The sequence below is a fragment of the Stenella coeruleoalba genome (genome assembly GCF_951394435.1).
Source record: "Stenella coeruleoalba genome assembly, chromosome: 7".
Taxonomy (NCBI): Eukaryota; Metazoa; Chordata; class Mammalia; order Artiodactyla; family Delphinidae; genus Stenella; species Stenella coeruleoalba.
The window spans coordinates 76,012,386-76,038,371 of NC_137153.1; the positions used below are offsets into that span (position 1 = coordinate 76,012,386).

The window sequence follows — 25,986 nt, forward strand, 5'->3', positions numbered from 1 at the left end:
TAAAAATGGGCCAAAGACCTTACCAGACACCTCACCAAAGAAGATATACAGATAGATGGCAAATTAAGAATACTAAAGATGCTCCACATCATGTTACTGTGACGAGATTTAACTGCACACCTATTAGAATAGACAAAATCCACAACACTGACAACACCAAATGCTGGTGAAGATGTGGAGCAACAGAAACTCATTCATTGCTGGTAGGAATGCAAAATGGTACACATTTTGGAAGGCAGTTTGGTGGTTTCTTACAAAACCAAATATATTCTTACCATACTATCTACCCAAAGGAGTTGAAAACTTTATTCCACACAAATCTTGCTCACCGATGTTTTTAACAACTTCATTCATAATTGCCCTAACTTGGAAGCAACCAAGATATCCTTCAGTACGTATATGGAAATAAACTGTGACACATCCAGAAAAATGGATTATTCAATACTAAAAAGAAATGAGGTGTCAAGCCATGAAAAAGCATGGAAAAAACTTAAGTGAATATTATTAAGTTTAAGAAGCCAATCTGAAAAGATTACATACATACTGTATGACATTTTGGAAAAGGCAAAATTGTGGAAGCAGTAAAAAGATCAGTAGTTGTCAGGGGCTGGGGTGTTGGAATAGGCAGAGCAGACTTTTAGGGCAGTGAAAATATTCTGTATGATACTATGATGGATTTGTCAATATAGATTTGTCCAAACGCACAGAAAACACCAACGGTGAACTATAAACTATGGACTTTGGGTGATTATGGCGTCAATATAGGTTCATCAGTTTTAACAAATGTACCATTCTAGTGGTAAATGTTGGTAATAGAGGAGCTATGTATGTGTGGGGGAAGAGAGTGCATGGGAAATCTCTGTATTTACCTCTGTTTTGCTGTGAACCTAAAATTAAGTCCTTAAAAAATTTAATAGGGAACACTATGTGCCATGCATTTTTACCATCCTTATTTACAGATCAAACTTGGTCCTAGGGTCCACTATCTTCTTAACCAATATGCCATTCCACTCAAATTTTTTCCTTTTCAAATTCGTGCTGTGGGAAACACACTTCCCCTCAAACCAGAGGCCCTAGTTTTGCAGAGAAAGCCCACTGAAGAATAGACTTAATAAAAGGACTAGTCCTAGGCCATGTAGCTAATTCATGTCATCAGTGTCTGTCCTCTCAAAACATTTCTGGAGTGGGCATGTGCAAAATGAAACGTGATACATTCTTGACATGCTTTATATCTCAGTGTACATTCCAAAGATAATACCCACTTATAGTCTTGCCTGAGAAACATTCAGGTTTGAATACAGGAGTCTAGGTAGAACTGAATCTTCCTAGCTGCCTTAACACTTTGATTCCTTCTCCCCGGTCAATGTTCCAGACAAATCCAATCCTTAAGTCCAAATATGTTCTAAAGTAGTGTTTCTCATAAGAAATGATTATGGAAACATTTATTACCACAATCTCATGCTACTTATTTCAAAGACCACTACAGAATGAAGTCGAAAGGTCCATCACCTTCCCATGTAAGTCTTCTTTATCCTCAACGTACCACTCTTGGACTTCAAAACCTTAAGGTTTAAAAATTTATTAAGCAAATGTCTGACAGTGGTAGCACTGAGGGAAAATAAGTCTTATTTAAACTTTGAATAAAAATTAAGTTTGCCTTCTAAATACCATAATGTTCAACTCAATTTTGGTTCTTCAATATCCTTCATATTTCAGGAGACACTACCCTCATCATACTTCATATAGTATACATTTCCGCTCACCTGAAGCAAAAGTAGCAGCACTCAAAATACTGTGACAGGTGAGAGTGAATCATCTGGGTATTTCCATTTCAAACTCCCATCACTGCGAAGTCATGGTTCTGCTTTTTGGAAGTCAGCATGTCGTTATCCCTTATTCTTTATTATCTCACGTGACACCTGCAAAGACCAAGCCCACGGGTCCATCTCAACATTAGAACCAAACCCCAAACAAGACTATGTCTGTTGTTGTAAACACACTGTCATGCCTAAAGTGTCATTTATAAAGCAAAAAAAAAGGAAAAGGGAGATAGGAGGATTGAAAAATTATGACCTAAGTTCTAAGACTGTTTTAACCCTAAAAGTGCCTATTCATTTCTTCAAAATTAAATTGCCTATTATGTACCACACTTACGATGTTTTACAACACTCATCTCATGGCTCTCACTTGAATATATCATGTTCAGGGATGGCAATGGAAAAAAATTTACAATATAGCCATGCAAAGTCTACAAATGCAACTAAAAAGTTCAATATGAAACATTTTCTAATTATCCCCCTGTAGGATTTCTAACTATGGCTTAAAAACCCAATGAACAAGTGGAAGTTTCCCTCTGTACATGGCTTTTATTATTTACATAATACAATACAGCATCAATGCTGAATAGCATGATTATGTGCAATACATAAATATGAACTATCTGTACACATCTGCAGATCTAACTCAGAACTAAGGTACATAAAATTGAAAGCAAAACTGAATGCTTTAAGAGTAAAAGTAAAAACTAAGACTGAACACTGCAATAAATCAGAAGTAGTGCCTCGTGTACATACTTAACTATTTACAGATGAAAACAGGCATTACCACGACACCAATCTAACTATACGCATTTATATATAAAAAACACAAGTTTCATACATCACAAAAAACCTTCCATTATAACACAGAAGTGATATTACCAGACAAGCATCAGTGAAGTATACTGCCTCTTCTAGTTGTTATTGTACAATGCTGTAGATAATGCAGCCCATGCAATACACCCAAGAACACTAGAGTCCTACACCCAAGTACAATTAATATGATAAAGCAGCCCTCTGCAAGTGGTGCTGGATACCACTAAGAAGTCTACCGCAGCCATGTTGGTTATGATTTTCCATGCAGAAGGGTACAGTTACATTAAGAACTGAAGTCTTTAAAAAAGCTTTAAACATTCTTTCTTGAACCAAAACAATTCAACAAAATATGCACATGAAAAATTAACTATTCAGATACCCTTGCAAATTAAAATTCAGATGCATGTTACTCAATAGAGCTGCTATATGTGAAAACCAAACGTAGAGTTTTAACTTCTTCTTGTAGACAAATTAATCTTAGTGCAGTTCTGTGCTACACAATATTGTTAGCAATGAGAGTAATGCAGACATCTTCTGGTGCAGGCCAGCACGATAAGCTTCAAAGATAGCTCAAGACCCTGTTGGCTTGATCTGTTTTACTCTTTATAACCAGTTATGATGTGTACCTTCCAAAGAATGTCTTATTTGACAGCTTTTAGAAGACCAATTAGCCAGGCTTACATATGGCACCAAAACACTGGTTTCACGGAAAGGTCTGATAGCTTTCTTTATAGCTTTCTTCCCGCTTCCAAGGAAAATGTGGAAATTAACAGGGTAAAGTTTATGGTAGAAGTAGACTGCCAGTCCTTTTCTGGTGTACCATTAAAAAAAAAAAAAAAATACAGGCACGTAACACTAGCCAGAGATTATACCTTGATTACATTCTCAAAGGCAGATATGCTGCAAACATGCAGATATTTCACGTACTTTGTTTGGCACAAGGGAACTAAATTTTGTCCCTATTATCTGTGTTTTCAACTTGCTGTGCAGATTTTCATCCAATTTAATTCAGGGGAGGGCATATACATTTTGTAGGGCTGTATCTATCCAATTCTGCCTGTAACAAACACCCACACATCCTAAAATATCAATTATAAGACAGACAAGTGTAAAGTAAAACTCTGGAGAACATCAAAGGAAAATGGCCATGCATCTGCTCTTTAATGTTTTCCTACGATATATTAAAATAAAAACAAAGTTATCAGTCTCTTCACAAGTAGTAATTTATATTCTCTGGATTTTTTCAGCCACAACAACTGGATTCTCTTTTCTGATTTTTGCTGCAGCTTCTGCTTTGTAATCATATGGACAGTTGTGCTTGTCAGAGTAACGGTGAAGTCCACAAAACAAATTTCCACACCGGCAGTCAAACCCTGTACATACAAGAGGAAGTAGAGTCACTTGGGAACTTGTAGCAATTAAAAGAAACAAAAGCATTAGTCAATACAGAAAAGGAAGCAGATTTTCATGACTCTTTGCAACATTAAAGAGTCTGTCACTTTAAACTGAAAGTGCTCTTAACCTCCTCTGACATGGTGAGAAATTTAAGTAACTATCCTTCCATAAACTCCTGTAGGTACCAAACAGGGTAGAAATTACACAGGCTCTGGAGTCAGGCTGATTTGAATTTAAATTCTAGTCCTACCGTATGTTAACTGGGTAATGTTTCCTCAAGTGAAGGCTAGGAAAAGACAACCACATACAGTTCTGAGATTTAAAGGAGAACAATTAAAAAGTATCTAGAACATTTTGTGCCTGGTTCAAAGTAGGTGCTTACTATTTAATTCAGCTATCTTTTTCCCAGGAGAACAGAACACAGGAAAGAATCAAAAGGGATTAATTTTTATCAATCCGATAAAGGAAAGTAATTCAGAAGGCCTGAAGTCAGGAAAGGGTTTCATATGATTAGACAAACCAATGGAAATCAAACTCGACTTCTCTTCACTGTCCTCTTTCCAGTCTACTCTGGAAACTTTCTATTCTTCAAAGTCGGGCATTTTGTTTTATGTGTAAGACTGACCAGTCCCTTAGGGAGTAACTAGGAGCTCCCTGAATACCTGTAAGGCCAACTTTCTTTCTGCACATGAAACATCTGTTCTTCTTTGGTTTGGGCAACTCAGGGGCTTTTTCTTCACTTTGAGAAGTACTGGGCTGAGAAACTGATGGACTGGGCTGAGTGACAACTGAAAAACAAGGGTAAAAATTAGAAGTCTGTCAATTGTTTGGCTGATAATTATCTAAGACCAGACCAAAACAAAACAAGAGAAACAGTAAGATTCTTCCTGAAAATGTTTAAGAAGTCTTTCTTGAAAACATGTACTTTAAAAACAATCTTCTACTTTAATATCAGAACTTCTTTCAAATCTGAGAATTTCTTGCCAATTAACATAATACCACTTGCTCCTGTAAATTTTATTAAATTATCACTCCACTCAAATTCCTTTAAACTCACTCTAGTCCTGGCAAACAAAATCCTAATTCTAAATTTTAAAGACCTGAGAGATGTGGTCATCTGCTCAGTTTTTCCATATTCCAATTGCCTAAATGCAAACTTCTAAATTAGGGCAGTTCAAATTCAGGAAATAAGGTTACCAACTTCGGAGGTAATTAGCTATAAAGTCATTTTGCTTTTATACTGATAGAAAAAAGAAAAATTGTGTAGATAAACCCAATAAATTTTGACAAGTAAAACCCAAGTCATTAATCCCCTAATTAACTTTAGGCTCCAAAATTTCACAATTATTATTGTGCCATTTTAATAAGTGCTTTATATTGTCTTACATAGAAAACCTGCAGGATTAAAAAAAAAAAAAAACTTGAAATATCAGCAACGTTGTCTTTAGGACAGTGTAAGTACTTGTGAAGCTTTGATTTTAGACTATTAAGGATTCCAGAGGCAAAACAAGAATTTTTAGAGCACAGCTGTAATTTACTTTGTGATACTTATCTAAAATGGGTATGGGGATTCCCTGGTGGCGCAGTGGTTGAGAGTCCGCCTACGAATGCAGGGGACACGGGTTCGTGCCCCAGTCCGGGAAGATCCCACATGACGTGGAGCGGCTAGGCCCGTGAGCCATGGCTGCTGAGCCTGCGTGTCCAGAGCCTGTGCTCCGCAACGGGAGAGGCCACAACAGTGAGAGGCCCGCGTACCGCACAAAAATAAAAAATAAAAAATAAAAAATAAAAATAAAATGGGTATGAAATTTGGACAGTAAGAGATATGACCTACTTTTAAAAGTCCCTGTTTCTCCACCTAAAAGATCTAAGTTTTAAGTTTACTCATGACATCAATGGAATTTGTCAATATAAAGATAAAATTGCAGATTACTCTTTTAAAGTTCACATTACCACCAGGTTATTGAAAACAAAACAGCAAAATTTAATTCTACTTTTATAAAACTCAGCGAAACCAGAAGCACTATAAGCTGAGTTTTAATATTAATCCAAACCCCAATAGCAAATTAACGTATACAATACTAAAATTATTGCCTAACAATAGGTCAACACTAATGCTATCAGCATAAATCCAAACCAATTGGTTTAATAGGTATTGTAAAATTACCTCCAAATTTATAACTCATTTGCATTAGTAATATATCCAGTGAGATTAAGTCTAATATTAGACCAACAGTAATATTCTAGCTACTACTTATTCCTAATAATCTACTATGGCAACGTTAATGTAATTTTTCCTGATGGTATAACAGTAAAGAACAATCTGTGGAATAGTGCTGGGGAGGTGACAGCTATATTTCCTTGGCCACACCTGAAAATTGGACAGTGGTTCCTAAAACATACAGGGAAGAGGGGCGGGGGTCAGTCAAGAAGAGAAAAATGATACAGAAAAGACAGAGCAGTGAACTACAGAACGCCTACTAAGAAATAATAAATGCACAGAATAGCTACAAAACTAATCCAAAAGAGTACTGTTCCAAGGTCAGTGTCATTTTGTGTTTTAAAAAAACAAAAACAAATGAAACAGAACAAAAGCCTCACAAATACTAATTTGGTCAGCTTTTCATAAGGATGGAACTTAACTTAAAAATACCAAATATGGATTCACCTGCCCAACTTAAGAATTTTCATCTTAAATGTATCAATTAAGAGTGATATGGTTCACATAAGCTCGGCTACGTACAAAAGCAAGCCTCCAAATAGATTACACATCCACTGACACTATTAGCTCACAATAAAGTTTTATATTGTGTTCAGTCAACACTATACCAGGAAATCATGAATTGATCAAATGCACTATGTGCATCATAGAGTATATAGATCATTGTTCCAGGGTCTAGCCCAGATAAATCAAACAAGTCAATCTTCTGGCAACATTAAAGCACTTCTGGTTGTGCTATGTAAGTTCAGCATAGACTCAGTCACTAACTAATGAAAACCAAAATGCCTTTCCACACTGAGTTTTTAAACTCCCATAGGGATCCCACACTTCTTCAATTCAAAAGTTTCTTTTAGTGTTTGATATGTTCTTTTGATTGAGTATTTTCTACAGTATTGACAATATCAAGACTGAATAGTTAATGCTTTTGATTATTGAATTTTTCTCCACAGCTTTGGCATTTAGTCCGTATAATTTCTTCCGTTTGTGAACAATACCTTCTTTAATGATTTAGATACTTTTAAAATATATTCGTGAACAGTTCATTAAATTCTTGACATTTTCAGTCTTCATATTATAAACTTTGCTGATTTGTGGATGCAGGGGCAAGGGGGGATGGGCAGAGAAGAAGAGATTAAAGAGTGACTATTTTACACTTCAAGGTACTTTAAAGATAGTGGTTTGCTTGGCCTCTATTTTATAGCTCTCTCTCCTCTTTGGTCCTTCAATGGGAAGGAAAGAATCCCTCCACCAACCCTTTCTTGTACTACCAAATCCAGAACTGAACTAGTATTAAACAAAAAGCATACCTGGCTCTGACACCTCTGTTTTCGCGGTAGTTATTTTGTCCTCTCTTGAAATGCTCATTTCTGTCATTTGCTGAGTTACAGGCAAGGCAGCCACAGGCACATTTCTATTTAAGTTCAAGCAAACATTTTTAAAGATGTTAAGGGTACTTCTTGGAAAGATAAGAAGTTGTCAGTTCAACATATATTATTTCCAATGTGATCAAATGGAGCTAAATAATCTAAACAAGATGCCCAGCACAGATGGATGAGAATAAGGAAAGCAATTTGATGAATGGCTCATCAATTCAAGCCTGCATATTTATATAGGTTACGATGTTCTATTATAGCCAACTAGAAATTTTTAGCTGTGCCTGTGATTTGTTTAAGGGCAAAAGGGGTAGCTTTGCCAGAATGCCTTACGTGGCATTACAATATAGTCTGCAGAGCCTCATTCTCTACAATTATTACGCCTCAATTACAAGGAAATAAAAGCACAGCATCTCAACACAGTATCCTTGAGGTTGTTCAGGAGTGCGTTGTTAATACATAGCTTTACTCAATGACCTACACGATCATATATTAAAGGACACTGGAATAATCACCAATTGTGCAACACATGTAAAGCCAAGGGCATCTAATGTATTAACATCCTTATTATAAGGCAATATGTATGATGTAATACATCATTATTTATTAACATTCATAATTATAATGTCATTTATCTTTATTTCCTCCCTGTATTATTATAAAAACCCAGAAATGTTTAATCTTACCTTGATTTTTCAGATGTGCTGCCAGCAGCACCTTCACAGTTGTTTAAACTAGCATCTGCTCTTTGTACAGATGCAGAGTCTGAGGTAGGACTGTTGGAACCACTAGCTGTCCCTATTTAGAAAAAAGGATTGGTAAGAAACAAAGCAACACTACAAACACTCATTACCAAAACTATTAATAAGTAACAAATACTTGCATTTAATTAGATTAGTGACTTAAGTACTTTCACTGTGCTGCAGAATCTTACACTTAAGTGATATCCAAACAACAAAAAAAATATATTAAAAAGTCATATCCAGTGAGTACACGTACTCAAAAACGAAAATGAAAAAGCTAGAAGATGCTTGTAGACAGTCACTCATTCCTCATGTAGTCATTCCAAGTACTTGGGCTACTATTGCTTTAAATTTCAAGCTTTTCTCGAGTCTTCTCTCCTTGGACTTTCAGGATTCATTCTCAGTCTTAGGGCCCAACTCTTGGTTCTATATTTTCTGTCCACCAGGTCTTCAAATGGGTTATTTCTTGGAACCAACTTACCCATTGGGCTCATTCTGCCACTATTCTGCTGCCTCTGAAGATGTTCTTTGTAGCAAACAGAACACATTCCATTTGTCCTAGGATTCCCATAAAAGCCACATCCTGTACTACACAGCATGGGCCCTGGGGTCTGGTTAGTCTCCTGAGCCATTTTTCTCCTGTAAACAAAACAAAACAAAAATTTTAGAAACTAGCATGTAGTAAAAAAAAAAAAAAAAAAAAAATCACTAAAATTAGTATGATAGTCATTATTGTACCTTTGTCATTTCTAAACACTGAGTCTGTTTCTAACAAAGCCCCCAATTGTGTTAATCTTTAAGAGAGTAGGCTAAATTATGAATATTTTGTTGCCTTTATAAAACAAGGGACATGAATGGAACTGTTTTAGCTTGATAAACAATGAACTATCATGACTTCACATTTTTAGGACAAAAAATTCTATCATTAAACATTAAAATGTATTATTTTACCTGTCGCTGTTTCTGTAATTCGTGAAAAGGTCACCCTTCCCGATACCAGAATTATGTTTAAATCAATTTTGGCAATTGGTATCTTTAAATCACTTTCTACTCTCCTACACTACAGGCAGATTATTTCAAATAATCACAATTAACTACTGACTCTTCATATCTACTAGTTGTTCTTTAAACTAGCTGTATATTGGATGTAGCTCTAGAGCTTTCTTAAAACTAACATCTGAACATACGTGAGCCCTGTAGTAATTCAGTTCTGCTACGGGGCAGAGCATCTGTACTTTTTAAATGCTGCAACACCTTTACAGAAGACTGAAAAGAGAGCTGGTAGATCATCTAGCTTTTCCTGTTACCCTGGCACCAAAAAGTGAAGTTCTTTAAGAATTTAGGAAAAAGCTGCTTAAGAAATTCCTTTTGTTCTACATTTGACATGAGAAATCTGGGTCTGAGTATACTTTAAAGTCAGTGCCTAGAAACCTATAATGTACAAATTATTAGCCATAGATTTCTCAGCCAACGGCTCTATTAAAACTTTTAACAAGCACTTGTCTGCCTCATGACAGAAAATAATGAAACCTTTCCAAGCTCAATTTCAATATGGCAAAATAAAGCAATACACACAACCTTTAGTAATGGTTAATATTTAATGCTAGGTTACCAGAAAGAGCTTTATATAGCAAGCATACCCTTGCTTTTCCAGAAGCCTTCTTAAAATTAGCACAAACAGTAATGTTTTGCTAAATTTAGTAAAATTTCCTGAGTTAACAGACATAAATATTTAAGGAAATAAAATTAAAAACCTGGAAGGTTTCCATGTCACCTTTAAATTATGTATGAATGTACCAAAAGCGTATTTCAGAGCATTTTATCAAGGGGAGATTATGTGCAATAATTCTGGTCATTCTCCTTTAACTGTACCTTAATGTTGACTATGAAGGTGACTTATAAGTTATGAACTTTTCAAATAAGTGCAGGAAAGTACTTTCAGCTACAGCTTGTTACTTCCTAGAATTTCATACTGCTTTTTTCAACCACCACATACTAGGATACACTCTTTAGTGAGTTATTAAAAGCAATGTTTTAACAAGTATTAACACTTTTTACCAAAATTATAAAAAGGGGGGAAGAGGACTAACCAAACTTGACCTGGCCCGAATCCTGTTAATTATTCCAACAATCTAAATGATAGTAATCTTTCCTTTTGTTAGCAAAAAGCCATTATATTTCAAGCTTGAAAATACCTCAAGCCAATCAAACTTGTACAGAAAGTGACCAATACTTGCAACTTACTTCAGATAATAGTACTAATTTAGTTGACACTATCTCTTTAAGTAGTAAGTGGAATTTAGCTGACTCATTTTGGATCAGGGTAGTGTAAACATTTCAACATCACTTAGGAAGTTTATTAATAAACACTTTCAGCTGGGTTTTTAAAATTTTGAGTATAACATGTACAAAAAATGCTTCAAATAACAGTGTATTTGCATGCCTACCATGCAAAGTATGTGAATCTTTGCCCTGCACAAAAAGCAGGGCCATTCCTTGAAGCCAGCTTAAGAATTACACTAGCTCACTTGCTATACTAACTTCTAGTGTCATCTAACAGTGGCTTTAAAAGTAAATTGGCCTAAAAGTCAACCCACATTAATATTAATCTGATTCTTAAAATCTTTTGTTTATATAAATGGGGGTGGGAATTTCACCCAATGATTTCACATGCAAAGTATTCCACCTTTCTCCAGAAAACACATCTACCTTCAAGTCACGATAAACAGCCTCCAAACTGAAACACAAGAGACACTGGGACATCAGTCTTCTACATGGCATCTCATCTTGTAGACTCCCCCCCCCCCCCCCCCCAGAAAGCCAGCTTTTAAATGCCACCACAAGAGCAAAGCTTGCCTTAATATTTCTCAGAAGCTTAGATCACATGGGCGGGCGCTTCAGCCTGTCACAAGGCTGCAATGTGACAGGGTGAGCGGGATGGAGGCTCTCACATAAAGCCTAGTCAACAGAGGCCTCTGAAATCAGCTTCTATTTTTATCTCAGAGCCTGCCAACTCCTACACAACCCCAAGAATTAAGGATGCAGCGCTCATATAAGAAAACAAAACAAAAAGATGCCATTAAGATTGCTAGATTTTTTCTAACACAGGGAATGATCTCACATTAAATCTAGAAAATGCAAGCATCATTAATCACTCATGAAGCCAAATGGTCAGGGTTGTTTATAAAAACCAAGCACAGCGAAGAGCATCAAGGCAGAAAGAATCCTCATGATCAGTGGCAATTTTTTTTGAGGTGGGTGTCGGGGATGAGTGCCATTAGGTACTGTGTTTCCCCACTTGTATTTTAGAAAAATACAATACCATTATTATTTACTACCTTTAAAGTTGCTAGAAACTTGAGCATTCATCATGTCAGCTCTATCAGGTATAGCTAGAATGTTTATTTTTATAGTTTTTATAGCTGAAATGTGTTTTTTTTTTTTTTTTTTTTTACAGTTTGTGGCTTCCTATAATTCATAGGAAAATCAAAACCAAAAAGACAGGAGCATGTAACTGAAAAATTCTCCAGCCTCAAATATGAATAAAAAAGGTGTTCATGCCTATGCAATTTACTTCTCTCAGGTGCACAAAATGTTAAAAGACGTTTAAGAATGCCTGCCCACCTGGAGTTGAGACCAGAGTTCTAGTTTCTAATCTACCTCTAAGCCAGTGACCTTGGGCAAGCCCTTACTCTCCAGATCTCAGTTCCCTTTTCCTAAATGGACATTAGTGTGATTTTAAAGGCTCCTTTTCAGGCTTAATACCGGCCCTGAGAGATAGAAAATAGGGAAGAATTAAACATCTTTTTGAGGGGGACATTTTTAGAAGAAAAACTTGAAAAATGAAATTGCAGTATTTTCACCAATTCAGTTCTAAAACCCTACTTTTAAAAATAAGGAGTAAAATAAAATTCATTTAGATTTTTTAAAAAGTCTGTAAATTACCTGAATGGCCAAGCTGAAGAACAGTGGCTCTATGACCTATATACTACTTTACCCTAATGTGCCCTTAGACTAAATTATTAGAAGGCAGTCATTCAATAAAGATAACCCGGACCTTTTCCCAAAACACAGCTCCACGGAGTGCGTGGAAAGCGAGCAAAGAATTTCATGTTCCTCAGCCTAAATGCACGAAACAAAGGAGAAGGTGCTCCATTTCCTTCATGAAAGGCATCTCGGACGAGAAACGCAGCAACATCGGTAAAACTAAAACACGACAGAGAAGACCCCTCTCACCCAACGTTCCAGCGGATTATAAAACAAGTTCGGGTCCCACTGGTCCCCCATCCCTACCGCCATGCCCTTTCAAGCAAAGGCCTCGTTCAGGAAAGCACTGCAGGGCCTTTTCCAAAAACCACTGAGTCATGCAGAACAGCAGCTCCGCAGGCCAAGCCGGCCCCTAACCCTGCCGGTCCCGCGCCTACCCCCGACCCTGAACGGCCCCTCCGAGGAGGCGGAGATAGGGGGTGCGGCGGGCAAGGGGCTGGGGGCGCGGCCGCCGCGACCGCCTCTTTGTCTTTCCGGGTTTGGCCGCCCACGCCGGGCGCCACCGCGGAAGGCGGCCGCGGCGGACTCGAGGGAGGCCCAGAGCGCGAACCCCCGGAGGCCGCACGCCGGGCATTGTTTCCCCGACCATGAGTGTGCGAGTGAGCCCGGGGCACAGGGAACTAGGCCTCCGGCCTCAACGGCAGAATGCCGCCTCCGTCTTTGTGCTTCCTGAGCTGGCTGGCGGGCTCTCCTCCCCCGGACGCCGCCATACACTGGCCACTCGGCCTTCGTCGGAGGCCTGCGGCGCCCGAATCCCTCACTCCCAACCCCGGCCGACCACGAGTAGCCGGGTGCCCTCCCCAAGCCCCGTGCTACTCACCCTTCGGCGGCAGGAATCGGGCTGGCGCGCGACGCCGGCGCGGTGGGACCGGGCCGAGCCCTCACGGAGGGGCGAGCCGGAAGCCCTGAATTCGCCGCCGCCGCCGCGGGCCGGGAGCGGGTCAGAGCCGCAGGCGGAGGTGGCGCCGCCGCCGCGGGGTCTTCCTTTGTTCCCGCAGCAGCACCGAGCGTGGCCGGGACACGCCGGAGCTCGGGAAGTGGGAGGAGGGAAGCGAGGGGGGGCGGAGAAGGAGGCGGAGGGAGGGCCGAAGGCCGCGGCGGCTAACGCTGCTCGCGCCGCCGGCCCGTCGTTGCCTCACGCCTCCACCAGCGGCGGGTTTGGCCAACTCCGAGGGCGAGCGGGGCGCGCGCAGCTAGGCCTGGGCGCCGCAAGGGCCCGCGGATGGCGCTCTGTGTCGCTTTGCTACTGCCGGGGAAGGTGTGCGGCTCCAGGGAACAACGAACCCCAAAAGGAGATGCACGTAGGCCTGCGCTCCAGTCAACTGACGCGTCCTCTCCACCCGGCGCTCAGGCAGTGAGGGAAAGGGGAGGGGGTGCGGGGTCTGTGCGTCAGCGAAAACCCCGACGGCGGCCGCGGCGGGGAGCGCGTTGACGTCACGTGCTCGACGCCGCGCCTCCGCCTCCAGTCACCCGGCCGGGGAGGCGGGGCCGAGCCTGAGCGCGCTACCTATGCGCGGAGCCGAATCACTGACTCGGCTGCTGGCCCCAGGGTGGAGTTGGAAAGAAGTAGTCCTGTGGAGGATGCGTTTCTATTTTTAACCTGATTGTCCGCCCTCAGCCTCTCTCCTTCCGATTTTCTCAGTAAAGCCGACTTTTCGCCATCTGAGTTCTCGCGCTTTGTCTAAAGCCTTTGGCAGACATTTCCCTTTCCTCCTTACTCCCCACCCCTTCCCCACCCAACAAGAACGTGTTAGAAGGATTCGGCTCAAGAAGAGAAAATGAACTGCTGTTTAGCTTCTGGGTCTTCTCGCCTGTTTATGAAGTTTCCCCCGTCCGGTTCCCTCACACTCGCCTTCGGTTCTAAAGTCCAGCCTGAGCATTGCCCCTGATGCTCCCAGGAAGGAGCGGGGCGGGTGGCGCTCGCTTCCTCGCTCGCTCGCCCAAGGTCACGGATGGTTGTGCCGAGTCAGGAAGTGCTCCGCCGACTTGCTGCCCGTCTTCGGCCCCGGCGACACCGTTCTGAGCAAACTGTTTTGGCCAGCCTGTAAAATCTCTGGAAATGGACTATTCCAGCAGAGCCTCGTGAACTGGGAAAGCACCAAATGTTCTACCCGAGATGAAGTTAAGGAACAAACAAGCTAGACCCGAGGGAGAGATCAAAAAGGAGACGTTGCAGGAGGAAGTTCAGAAGGGGGCAATTCAAAAATGAGGCACAGGCCCCGACTAGTTTGAAAGGGTGAGTTAACTAAAAACACTGAGAAGCTTTTCAAAGCACCAACAAAAAAACCCACTTGCAACTGGCCTCGCCAGGTGACTTTAGTTCAACTCAAAAAACACAAGTAGTAAGACAGAAAGGACTTAGGAAATTTTCTAGTAAACAATGGCCTAATGAATAAATAGAAACGATGTTTAGGGCTTCTAATAGCCACCATTAGACTGGAGTGAGAGGTCCCTTCGTTGCTTCCCAAACTTGGTGATAAGAAAAATTACCTGGAATAATTGTTTACTTTTAAATAATCACCTAGGACTTTCCCCTGGAGATAGTTTTGGTAGTCTGGGGTGGAGCTCAGGAACTTGAATATTTAAGTAGTACTCCAGGTGATTCTTCTTTATAATTTTGTGTATTTGGGAGAATGCTGTCCTGGTGCCCTGTGCCAAAATTTCCAAATCAAACAGTTCTCTGCCACAGTAAGTGTAATCCCTAGAACATAACTGAACATTTTTCTTTGCAATTTAGAGTTATTGCTGTAGGCAATTAAAGTGTTAGAAATATAAATGTTGATAGTTTCAGACACTGATAGTTTCAGACACTGGTCCCAGGACCATTGAAATTTACTTTCTTGAGTGAGTAGACAAATTAGTAAAAACATAGCAGCTACCATTTACAGACCATTTGGGGAGCTAAGTATTTTTCATTTAGGGTTTCATTTAATCCTCACAGCAATTCACTGAGATAGGTACTATATATCCATTTTTTACAGTTAAGTGATAAAGTGACTCCCTTGCGGCACTGAAGGACAGGGAATCAATGGAGGTGGTTCTTACTGAGGACAAAAATAACTTAGAGATTTCCCCCTCCTCCCATTTTAGTTATTAAAAGGTGAAACGATAATTCCTGAAGGAGTGAAATTGAAAGAAAAAAAAAACCCAGCTAAGTAATAAGGCAAGCTGGTTATTTAATAATGTATTGCATAATATGTAGCCCCTTCTGATAACTTGTCTTCTCTACCAACCATTTATAATTTTCTCTATGAGACTATTTCAACCAGGAATATACCTGGTATTGAACCTAGTTTTAGCAGGTTACCCTTCCAGCACCTACACTAGTCGTTCTCAAAGTGTGGTCCCCAGACCAGCAGCATCAGCATCACCTGGGCACTTGTTAGAAATACAGATTCTCAGGCCCCCACACCAGACCTATGGAATCACAAACTCTGAGGGTTTGTCCAGTGATCTGTGTTTTAACAGGTTCTCCGTGTGATTCTGATGCACGCTCAAGTTTGAGAACCACTGACTTACCCCACCATGCTGTAAGAGATCTCTCAATCAGATGTTCACACCATGTGAAGGGAAAAAGTTAAAAAAAATTTTTTTTCTCATATTTCTGGTGTAACAGATTAGGGGATATGCTTCTAAGGAGTATTTTTGTTTTTGTTTTGGTGTTCTAAATTATCAGTTGGTCTGTAAAGACAAACTATAGAACACAAAATATATAGCAGAATGCTCTTAATATAGTATGCAAAAGGGCTGTCACCATGGTCATCAAAGAAGGTTAAAACCAGCCTCTGCAAAAAATACCGGAGGAAGTGGTGTGTGCTCAAAATGTGGTGTTATTGATTGTTCAAAAAATACCTTTTGTAGAATTTCATTACATGGAACATACCAAGTGACTGGTACTGATCCATTCCTAAATACTCCTTGAAAATAATACTAACTCAATTATTTTTTTATTCATTTTTTCCATAAAAATGTTTTGCACACTTGCTACATTCTAGATACCCACTAAACTGGGTGCTGGAATATACATTGGTGGGAAAAAATTGATCTTACCCTTGTTCTCATGGATCTTACTGTCATATTAGGGAAAAGGACGTTAACAATATTATCATGCAAATATGTAATGAGCTGGTAAATATTTTGAAAGAAAGGTGCAGAATGCTATGGGAGCATATAACCAATGACAATGGATGCTGAAAACTCACCCAAATCTGAGTTCCATTGCCAATCATCTCCATCACCAGTGGAACTAGGCTTATTTCCTTAAAGTAGTTAACTATAGCAAACTGGCATGTCATATGAGAAAGTTGGAACAGTTTGTATTCTGCTTAAGAATTCAGGTAAAGTCATTACAAGTTCACTTACATTTTTCTTTGTAATCTAGGGATGAGCCAAAAAGGGGATTGATAATTGGAGAAGAGCAAATTCATTCAATTTCTTAGAAAGTAGAAAACTGACATCTTTTAAAAATAGCAATAGAGGTTATTAGTCCACTGTAAAATATAAAAGACCTGGAGTTATTTTAGTTTGACATGGAGCTTTCCATTATGGAATAAGAATTGCTTCTATGTATGGCATGATTGTAACACCCTGTCATGGGTATTACATTTTTTCTCTGTGCTTGAGTAGAGCTTGGTGAAGGACAAAGTCTTTGCTGGGGTTTTAAAAACTGTTAGGTGTCATTTGATGTTCACATAGTACCCTTCTTCTCTCTCCTTCTTTATCCCCTTCCCAGATCTCAAAGGTCAAGGTAACAAGATTCAATTGTATTTTTATTATTTTCAGAATGATTGGCTGAAAGGATAGAATATTGTATTTAGAGCAAATCAGCTAATTAAAAAATTAAGAGTAGAACATACCATTACTTAATTTAAAATTTTTCCTCTAATAATTAGTAATTAAATAATAATTAAAATATCAGTGAGTCCAATAATGGATTGGTTTTAGACCTAGCTCAACAAGTGACTGGCTGAGTATTTTTCCCCGGGGAAATGATAAAACAGTAGCAGTTTAATTACTGTGTAGACCTTTCGATAGTGTTAAAGCCATACTTAATTTCAGTGAAAACAACTTGATCAAAGAATCTTCAAATAAATGGCATGGATGGCTTACCTAATTAGATAAGACTTTTAGACACAATCCAGATATTTTCATCATAACCATAAACAATTTTTACGACTATTTAAATGAACAAAAGCCTTTATTACTTATGCACATTAAGAACTTAAGGTGAAGGAAATCGATGAATATGTGTGTGTGTGTGTGTATATATATATATATATATATGTATTGCTGTGGATATCACCTTTGTAAGACACAAGGTACTTTGGTCTCAAGAACTTTAGGAAATCTTTGTGACTGAACAAACAATCTAGGTATAGATGTTAAGTATGTGATTTGAATCTCAGTAGTTGTATGTGGGGTTGGCTCTGAAACAACACTTTGGAGCATGTCATAACTTGGGTTCATAGCTGGTGGGTGGGCCAGAAAGACAGTCAGGAATGGGGTCAGTGATTTGGCAAGTGCCCCATAGCAACTAGAATGGTACAGAGCTGGGGCAGTGGCAGTTGGCACTAAGGCCCTAGCTGTCAGGCAACAGAAAAAGATCACAGAAAGCAGGTAGATACCATCAGGGTGGTCAGGATTCAATCAGAAAACTGGTAAGAGAGAAATGGGTAGGGTGGGCCCTTGTCCTGGAAGAATGTAAGTTCTAGAAGGAGAGTTTGTGTAACATTTTTTCATTTACAGTGTATATTCGAATACATTAATTCAATGAACTCTTACAACAGCCCATTGAGATAGGTATTATCATCTCTCCTTTTGCAGAGGAGTTGACTGAGGCTCAGGGCAAACTCATGTGTCCTGTCCAATGTCATACATCTAGTAAGAGTCAGAGCTGGGAATTTAACTCTAGGCTTCTGTCCCGTGGTTCAATGTTCTGCTGCTCTCCAGGAGCATTTCCTCTTTTAATTTACGTCATAATTATATTTCCTGTTAGAGTGTGAACCACACTTGTATATCTTGTATATCACTCATCTCACCCAAAACTGTGACCGTAATAGAAACTCTGATTAGATAGTTTCTGCCAACCTAACAGGCAATTCCTAAGTCTCATTTGCCGGTTCTAACCTCTCTATCCAACTTCTAAATGTGGCATTCCTTAAGTCTAGCACCCAAGCACTCTTTGTTTCTCTACTGCACATACTCTCAGAGTGATTTCACTCCCTTCCATGGATGTAAATGCTATCACCTGGTGCAATGGTTCTGCTAGAAAGAAGTAGGTGCTGATACTCCAGGTACACTAGTGGCTTCTCTTCTAGTCCAGCTCTTCCTTTCAAAAAGACTTCTCTCCCCCCATTTTTTTCTGGCTTAGAGGTTAAGAAGCATGCTTCTTTTTGAGAAGCCTTCAGGAGTAGAGTATGAAATAAAGGATTCATGCAATAGGAGTTAGATTCAACCAGATGACTTCTTCAGCCCCTGGCAATTATAAGACCCCATGATTTCTTTGAGTGCATATTTGAATGAGTAAATTTCTGTTCATTAACTGTTTTTAAAAGCTTTATTCTTTTGTAATCATTTGACTTTATAGTTAAGGTAGAATTTTAAAAAAGGATAAAAAGCCAGAAATTCATAATAAATTATTTAAAAAAATGAAAACCAGTACAACAGTGTAACTGCATAAGGATTAAAGGAACTATATAAGTTTCAGGCAAATATATTTAGTATTTATTTTGTGCTTTGTGCTTTTATATACCTTATTTCTAATTTTTACAATAATCCTTTGAAGTAGTGATGATTATGCTTTTTGTCAGAGGTAGGGCAGAGGTACAAGGAGATAAGTAATATATCTCAAATCATATAGTTGTTATTGAAGAGTGAAGTCAAACCCAGGTCAGTCTTTGAGGCTCAAGTCCTTTCCAATGCAGTAATACCTTTCCTAAACTAGTCATAGTTACAAACTTTTAGAGGGTCCTCTTCAGCTGTCCACCCAGCACAGAAGTCTTCTAGACAGCATCTTCAGCATTCAGGTTATGCGCTGATAACGCTAATGCTATGAAAGGATGTACTCACACAGTAACCCATCCCAACCTCCCAAAAATCGTGATACAAGATTTAATCCAGATAATTACCATTATCTAGTTTGCAAAGACCTCAGAAAAACATAACTTTAGTCTTCCATTTAAATGTATTCTATGACTATTAGGATGCCATTGGTTAAAAACAGCCATCATTTTTTTTAGAACTTATTGCTAAACATATTCAACAGGGTGGCTGTTTCTTTCAATTTGTACTTGGGTATAATTTTGTGGTCTGTTTACTATTGTCAACTCTCATTATTGGTTAGTGGATTATATGCCATACACCTCATCCGCAGTAACTTGGATGCTTTGCCATTTACAGCAAATTTGTTTTCTTATGTTGGAGGTATGTTGAGGATGAAGGAAAAAGAAGAAGGAGAAAATAACAAAAGAATTTTGGGGTGGAAATCTATTCTACATCTGTTTTATTATGCTATTTAAAAAAATTACAAAGTATTAATAGTATATGAATATATTCTCTTTGGAGGATAAATTTCAAGCAGCACACGATTTTAACATAAGAATGAGTCTCCTGTTCAAGCAACCCCCAACCCATTCTCCTCTTCCCAAAGATAATCCTTAGGTACTTATGTGTCTATACTTTCAAACCTTATTTTATGCATTCATGTACTTATATTTATATATAGAGAGAGACAGATGTCTTTGTGATTTGTTTACATACATGGAATTGTGCTGTATATATTGTTCTGCAACAGTATGCTTTGGGGATCTTTTCCATATCAGTGCATAAATATTGACCTTATTTATTTTAACAAATTCAATTAACAAAATTTGAGTATGGATGTAACATAATTTATGTTAATCATTATCCTACTGGTGGATGGTCAGATTTGCATTTCTAAACTATGATAAACAATGTTGATAAGAGCAGTAACTTATTCTGAAAATGCCATATATTAATACCAATTGTTTGCATTTAAAAAAATATTTTTCATATGGCCTTTGACCTTGCTCAAATGTCAGTCCTTGTGGGTAGAATTACTTTTTAAGAAAGCAGATAAATCTTAACTGACTTTACTAACCGTAACCTCTCCTTCTTTCCTTCCTTCCCTCCTTCCTCCCTCCCTCCCTCCCTCCCTCCTTTCTTCCCTACCGCCTTCCCTTCCTTCTTTCCTTTCTTTCTTCCTTCCTTCCTCTCTCTTTCTTTTTTCACTTTTTCACTTTTGAAAAGATAATACGCATAAGATGGTTAAGATTCACTAGGAGAGAATCAACTACAGTGTGAAGTCCTGCATCATTTCTCTCCCATCCAGAAACTAATGACCATGATGACAGTAGGTAACATTTGTTAGGCACTGATTAAATGCCAAGCTTTGCTGTAAGCACTTTATACATATTAATGTTAACTTAATTATTTCTCATAGAAGAATTAGGAAGTAGGCACAATTATTATCCCCATTTTGCTAATGTGGAAATTGTCAGAGGTTACCCTGGTACTGGACAAATGAGAGGACTTCTACATGGTGTTCCTCAAAGGCCTGGACAGTGAGGCCTTACCCTGGGTGTGGTAAAAGGGAGCAGTGCAACTCCACCAAGGCCCACTGTCCACAGCTCCTAGTCAAGAGCTGCTTCATACTTTGTGGGCATCCAACTTAGGGGGAGCATCTCCTCTGCTTCACCTGGGACTTTCCCAGTTTTAGCACTAGAAGTCCCAGGTCCCTGTCAATCCCTCAGTTGTGGGCAATCCTAGATGGTTGGTCACCCTAGTCCAAGTACTATTTATTTTGAGGAAAGGTGAGGGAGATCATACCTGGAGCAGGTGAGTGGATGACCTGCCTCATGGTCACCAAGGACTTTGGCAGGACCTTCATTGTGAACTACTGGCAGTGAATAAATATCTTTTCATAAATCCAGCTGTATAAATGGTAAGGTCAGAGCTGCTGACTTACCCTATCCACAGGGTCAGTACCTTTCCCTGTGAGACAGGAAAAGGTAAAAAGGATAAGAGGCCTACCACTTGGCTTGCATTCTAATATATCAGGGCACAAAGGATGCTGATGAGGAACCAAACCAAACAAACTCTCTGACAGCAAAAGTTCCTATCCTTTTTGACTTTTAATGTCATGCAGTTTAAATGTAATGTCCTGCTTCTAATCATAATAGGCCTACAAAATATTCTACTCTTCCTTGTTTCACCTGCAGTCAACAGTCTAAGTTACTTCATTATCTATGTTGCACAGATTTATGGCTTTTTTTTGGTGTGTGGTCTGGAATTAGCTTCCTTACAACAAAGATGAAATGTCCCTTTAAGAAAAAATCTAAAAGCAAAGATTGCATTTTTTCCTTGAACAGTCTGGCAATCTTGATATATTTAGAGTTGCAAATAGAATGACTTTTTTGCTGTTATTAATTCAGTCACAAATTGCAAAGGGGATTAGAAAACCAGGAAATCAGTCATGTTTCTTGGCGGATGGTGGGTCCCAAGAGAGGGAATGATGAGACTATGGCTATCCTTACAAAAAGAAACACAAGACAAAGCCTGCCATAAAACCTCATTTGAAAATTGCTCCTCTTAAGAAATTATGCTAAAAGTGGCCTGCTCCTAGAAATACAAGTAAAAGAGTCAACCAATTTTTACCTCATAATATCAGTTTAGCTCTGGAATTGTGCTTAATGCAGCTCTAAGTGGCTGAGGGAGTGACATCATTGACCAAAACTACACTTGACAGAATTCTGTGAAGCTCAGAGCTACAGTGCAAGGCCATTGATTTTGCAACAGTTTGTTTCTTTTCTGATCTAAAAGTGATTTCTATGTGCCAGGGGATCTTATCTATTAATGTTGTTCATTCTTCACTAGTCATCATTTTCCTTGGAACATGCCATCCTATGTAATCTGAGCAATAAGAACATCAGAAACTGACTGGTGGGAGATGTGGCCCTGAAAACACTGAAGGCACTTTGTCCCCAAGGCAGGGGTCACTAGGGAGGGAGAAGATGTTCTGGACTCCAATCAGACAAATACATTACAAAATTTCCACCTCAGACTTTCTCATGGAAGAACTAAGAAATTATATATACTCTTTGATTTGTTCTTATTATTAAAACAATGGACTTTCTGAGTCTCTCCAACACATGTTTATTGACCACCCACTCCATAACTTGCAGCTGGCGCCTGCAGAGCAACATTGAGGGTGATCTGGCCTCTTCCCCCAGGAGCTGATATCCTCCTGACCTCATCTTCTACTGCTGTCACTCTTCATTGCTTTGCTTCTGTCACTCTGGCTTCCTCGCTCTTCCTCAAACATGCCAAGCATTCGGTTGCTTCAGCGCTTTTCTACTTACTGTTTCTTCCACCTGAATAGCTCTTGTTCCAGATATTTCACTTTATTGACTCCCCGATTAAAGGTCACCCTCACAAGGGAGACCTTTCCCAACTCACCACATAAAAGAGCACACACACACACACGCACACGCACACGTGTATACCCTTTTACTATCCCTTATCCTATTTTACTTTTCTTCATATCCATTTTCTATCACATCAAACATATATTACTTTTATTTATGTCTTTATTAAGTGTCTTCCCCCCACTATCTTTTAAGCTCCATGAGAGCACAAAATTAGTCTCTTTTGTTTCCTGCTATATCCCTTGCGCTAAGAACAGTGCCTGGCACCTCGTAAATATTCAGTGAATAATTGTGGGAAGAATGAATGAGTGAAGCGATCAAGTAGACTGCTCTATTATTCACACTCAGTAGGTTGGTCTAACTCAGTGTTTTTATGCTCCTAAATCTTGAAGATCATGCCTCAGATTCTAAGTTACCTCAGAAATCTTTAAGGTCAACTGTTTTATTCTGTGTCCAGTCTAAGGCTTTGGGCCCAAGGGAGGATAAATAATCAGGCCTCCCCTCTTTTCCTGTCTCCTTCAACTACAACTCTGCTTTTAGCAGTTGTATATAGTGGACTTCAACAAAAGATTTCTTGTAAAGATAGGATTTCTCGAGCTAAAATACAATAAGCAAACAAAAAGCAGAAAAAGAAAACTACTATTTGAGGGAATTGGGATGAGGGATGTTAATCCTCTGCTTTAACACTTCTATCAGCATTACTCAGGGACCCTGAAGAAAGGTCTGAACTAGGTGAGTGAGTCGGTGCTGGAGTCTTGTGAAAGCTCAGCTTACGACAAGACAGAACCTGGAGGGGGCCTTGAAACAAAGCTGGAGTTTAATGTTTTAACTATTTTAGAATAACCTTTAAAGGTAATATGATGTTAGGAAATTTTCATCTTGATCACTTTATATTTCAGTGTTAGAGAAGTCGAATCAAACGCGTCTTTGTTAACATATGCAACATGTTTTCCTGAAAAATCCTTATTTTGAGAGATCAAATTTGCATCGTTAGCAGGGAAGCTATTAGAAAAACAAGAGCGCCTGACTTAAACAATAAAAAATTGTATGGATTCTTACCAGTTGTCCACTCTTGACTGTTGAAATGAACAGCTGTGAGCTTTGTGCTTCCAGTTTTCACATGGCCCACATGTCCTTGGCGGAATCCTACAGTTGTCATTTAAACAAACATATCTTTGTCATGTTGGAAGAGGCATCTGATTTCATTCTGCTGGAGTGATGTGATCTGGGTCTGTAGTAGGCAATTGGAAGCAGGTAGTACAGTTCAGAACACTGTAGGGACTAAGGTTCTCCCTGTCCTTGGCATGTAGTGTTAGTGCCCACGGAGAGGAATGAATGCCCCAGGCACCTATTTGGCAGCGCTCTGTGCCTAGGACAGTGCTCAGTACCATGGGGGAATTTTAAAGAAATTTGAGATCATCTCCGTAATCCTGTTCCCGCTGCCTTCGTGGCAGAGTCAAACTTTCTAGAAGAGAAGAAGCCTGCTCATTGATTTTCGATTACTTGGCTAAACGCTGGCTTCTAAAGCCAACTCTGTCTCAGCAGTTCCTTTGTTCTTCAGGAGCTGCCCTACTGCCTTCAGTATCCTCTCGCTTTAGTGTATTTTGCACACAACTTCAAAACATCAGTCTTCCTACAATGGAAGTAGATTTGAAGCAGATTGAATTTGAAATCATATAAGACCTGGGCCTATGTCTTGTTTAAAGATTATTCTACTGACAAGTAGTAGTAACACCTCCACTATAGAATTGTGGTGGGGATCAAATGAGATCATGTATGTAAAAGCAACTTGTAAAGAATAAAGATCAAGGGACTTCACTGGTGGTCCAGTGGTTAAGACTCTGTGCTTCCTCTGCAGGGGGTTCGGGTTTGACCCTTGGTCTGGGAAATAAGATCCTGCATGCTGTGTGGCATGGTCTTAAAAAAAAATAAAATAAAACAAAGATCAATACAAAAGTAAAATATTATTGGTATTAAGCTCTATTTTATTACGTATCCCCTTGATAATGAAAACCTTCCAAGGTTACTTATTGCCTATGGAATAAAGTCCACATGCATTAACCTGTTATAAGAGGCCCTCTCCTTTATGGCCTATTCTTCATATCTTCTATACAGAACCCATTCTTCAGGCAATCCAAGCTTTTCACAGTTCCCAGAACAAAGCATTACTTTCCTATATCTGTTACCTTTGTGAACTTAGTTCCCTTTTCTTGGAATGTTCCTCTACTTATTTTAGCCAATTGAAAGCCTACTTTTTTTTTCTTAAAAAATTTTTTTTTCTCTCTTTTCATGAAGCTTTTATCCTATGTTTTCTTCTAAGAGATATGTAGTTTTAGGTCTTATATTTATGTCTTTGAACCATTTCAATTTTTGTATATGGTATAATAAGGGTCAACTCTCTTCTTTGGGATGTACGTATACAGTTTTCCCAGCAGCATTTATTGAAAAGACTATTCTTTCTCCTGCTCCATTTTAAAATAAGCAAATATATGTATTTATTTATACATTCCCCTTTCCCAAATGGTAGCATACTAATGCATATCTTCACCTAGCTTTTGTCATTTAACAACATATTCTGGAGATCATGTACTAGAGACCTTCACTCTCACCCCCTTTCTTTTAATTGGTGGTATGATATTCCATTTTTTTGGGTGGACCATGTTTTATTCAACAAGTTTCCTATTGATGGACATTTGGGTTTTTTCCAGTTTTTGATATTATGCATAGGGCTGCAATGAATAGACTTGTGCATATGTCTTTTCATTTTTTGATAGTGAATCTTTCCAGGAGGTGGGATTGCTGAGTCTAAGCAATACAAGATAAAGTTATGCCTAATTTTGTTAAATATTGCCAAGTTCTTTGCCATAAGGTTTGTACCATCTTACATTCTCAACACCAATGTTTGTGAGACCCTGTTTCTCGACATTGTTTCTAGTAGTGTATATTGTCACACTTTTGGAATTTTGTGACTCTCATAGGTGGGAAATGAAATATCACCCACTAATTTTTTAAGGCTGAAGTACCATTTCTTATTAGTTTGCAGCAGGCATATGTAACTTGTTATACCCAATACTGTACTATGGGTATAAGGGTACATATATGATCTCCCCTACAAACAGGAAGCTTTCT

The 25,986-nt window shown here is 39.0% G+C and overlaps 3 protein-coding genes across 12 annotated transcripts in view; 1 reads left to right on the forward strand and 2 right to left on the reverse strand.

Annotated features, from left to right (window-relative positions):
• Positions 1-1,843, reverse strand: part of LOC307188602 (uncharacterized protein) — a 205,414-nt gene extending 203,571 nt beyond the window's left edge. For all 7 annotated transcript variants that reach the window (XM_079925974.1, XM_079925968.1, XM_079925967.1 and 4 more), the window contains exon 1: positions 1,764-1,843. The gene's annotated coding sequence lies outside the window, so the exon portion shown is untranslated. The remainder of the gene's footprint in view (positions 1-1,763) is intronic.
• A 487-nt stretch (positions 1,844-2,330) lies between these two features.
• Positions 2,331-13,740, reverse strand: ZFAND5 (zinc finger AN1-type containing 5). The gene is made up of 6 exons (XM_079925965.1): positions 13,233-13,740; positions 8,847-9,004; positions 8,309-8,420; positions 7,557-7,660; positions 4,691-4,816; positions 2,331-4,006 (listed from the first exon to the last, which is right to left on the reverse strand). Exons 2-6 carry the CDS (start codon positions 8,995-8,997, stop codon positions 3,858-3,860), a joined length of 642 nt encoding a protein of 213 aa, XP_079782091.1. The 5' UTR covers positions 8,998-9,004; positions 13,233-13,740; the 3' UTR covers positions 2,331-3,857.
• A 173-nt stretch (positions 13,741-13,913) lies between these two features.
• TMC1 (transmembrane channel like 1) overlaps positions 13,914-25,986 on the forward strand; it is a 387,898-nt gene continuing 375,825 nt past the window's right edge. For all 4 annotated transcript variants that reach the window (XR_013829012.1, XM_079925955.1, XM_079925956.1 and 1 more), the window contains exon 1: positions 13,914-14,648. The gene's annotated coding sequence lies outside the window, so the exon portion shown is untranslated. The remainder of the gene's footprint in view (positions 14,649-25,986) is intronic.

What these genes read in the sequence shown, in the direction of transcription:
- ZFAND5 (XM_079925965.1), bottom strand. Translation starts at nt 8,997, where the DNA reads ATGGCTCAGGAGACTAACCAGACCCCAGGGCCCATGCTGTGTAGTACA. An exon ending in TGGCAGAATGAGCCCAATGG is followed by an intron (nt 8,421 to 8,846) that starts GTAAGTTGGTTC and finishes TTTTCTAAATAG; the next exon opens with GGACAGCTAGTGGTTCCAAC. An exon ending in AAAGAAAGTTGGCCTTACAG is followed by an intron (nt 4,007 to 4,690) that starts GTATTCAGGGAG and finishes TTGTATGTACAG; the next exon opens with GGTTTGACTGCCGGTGTGGA.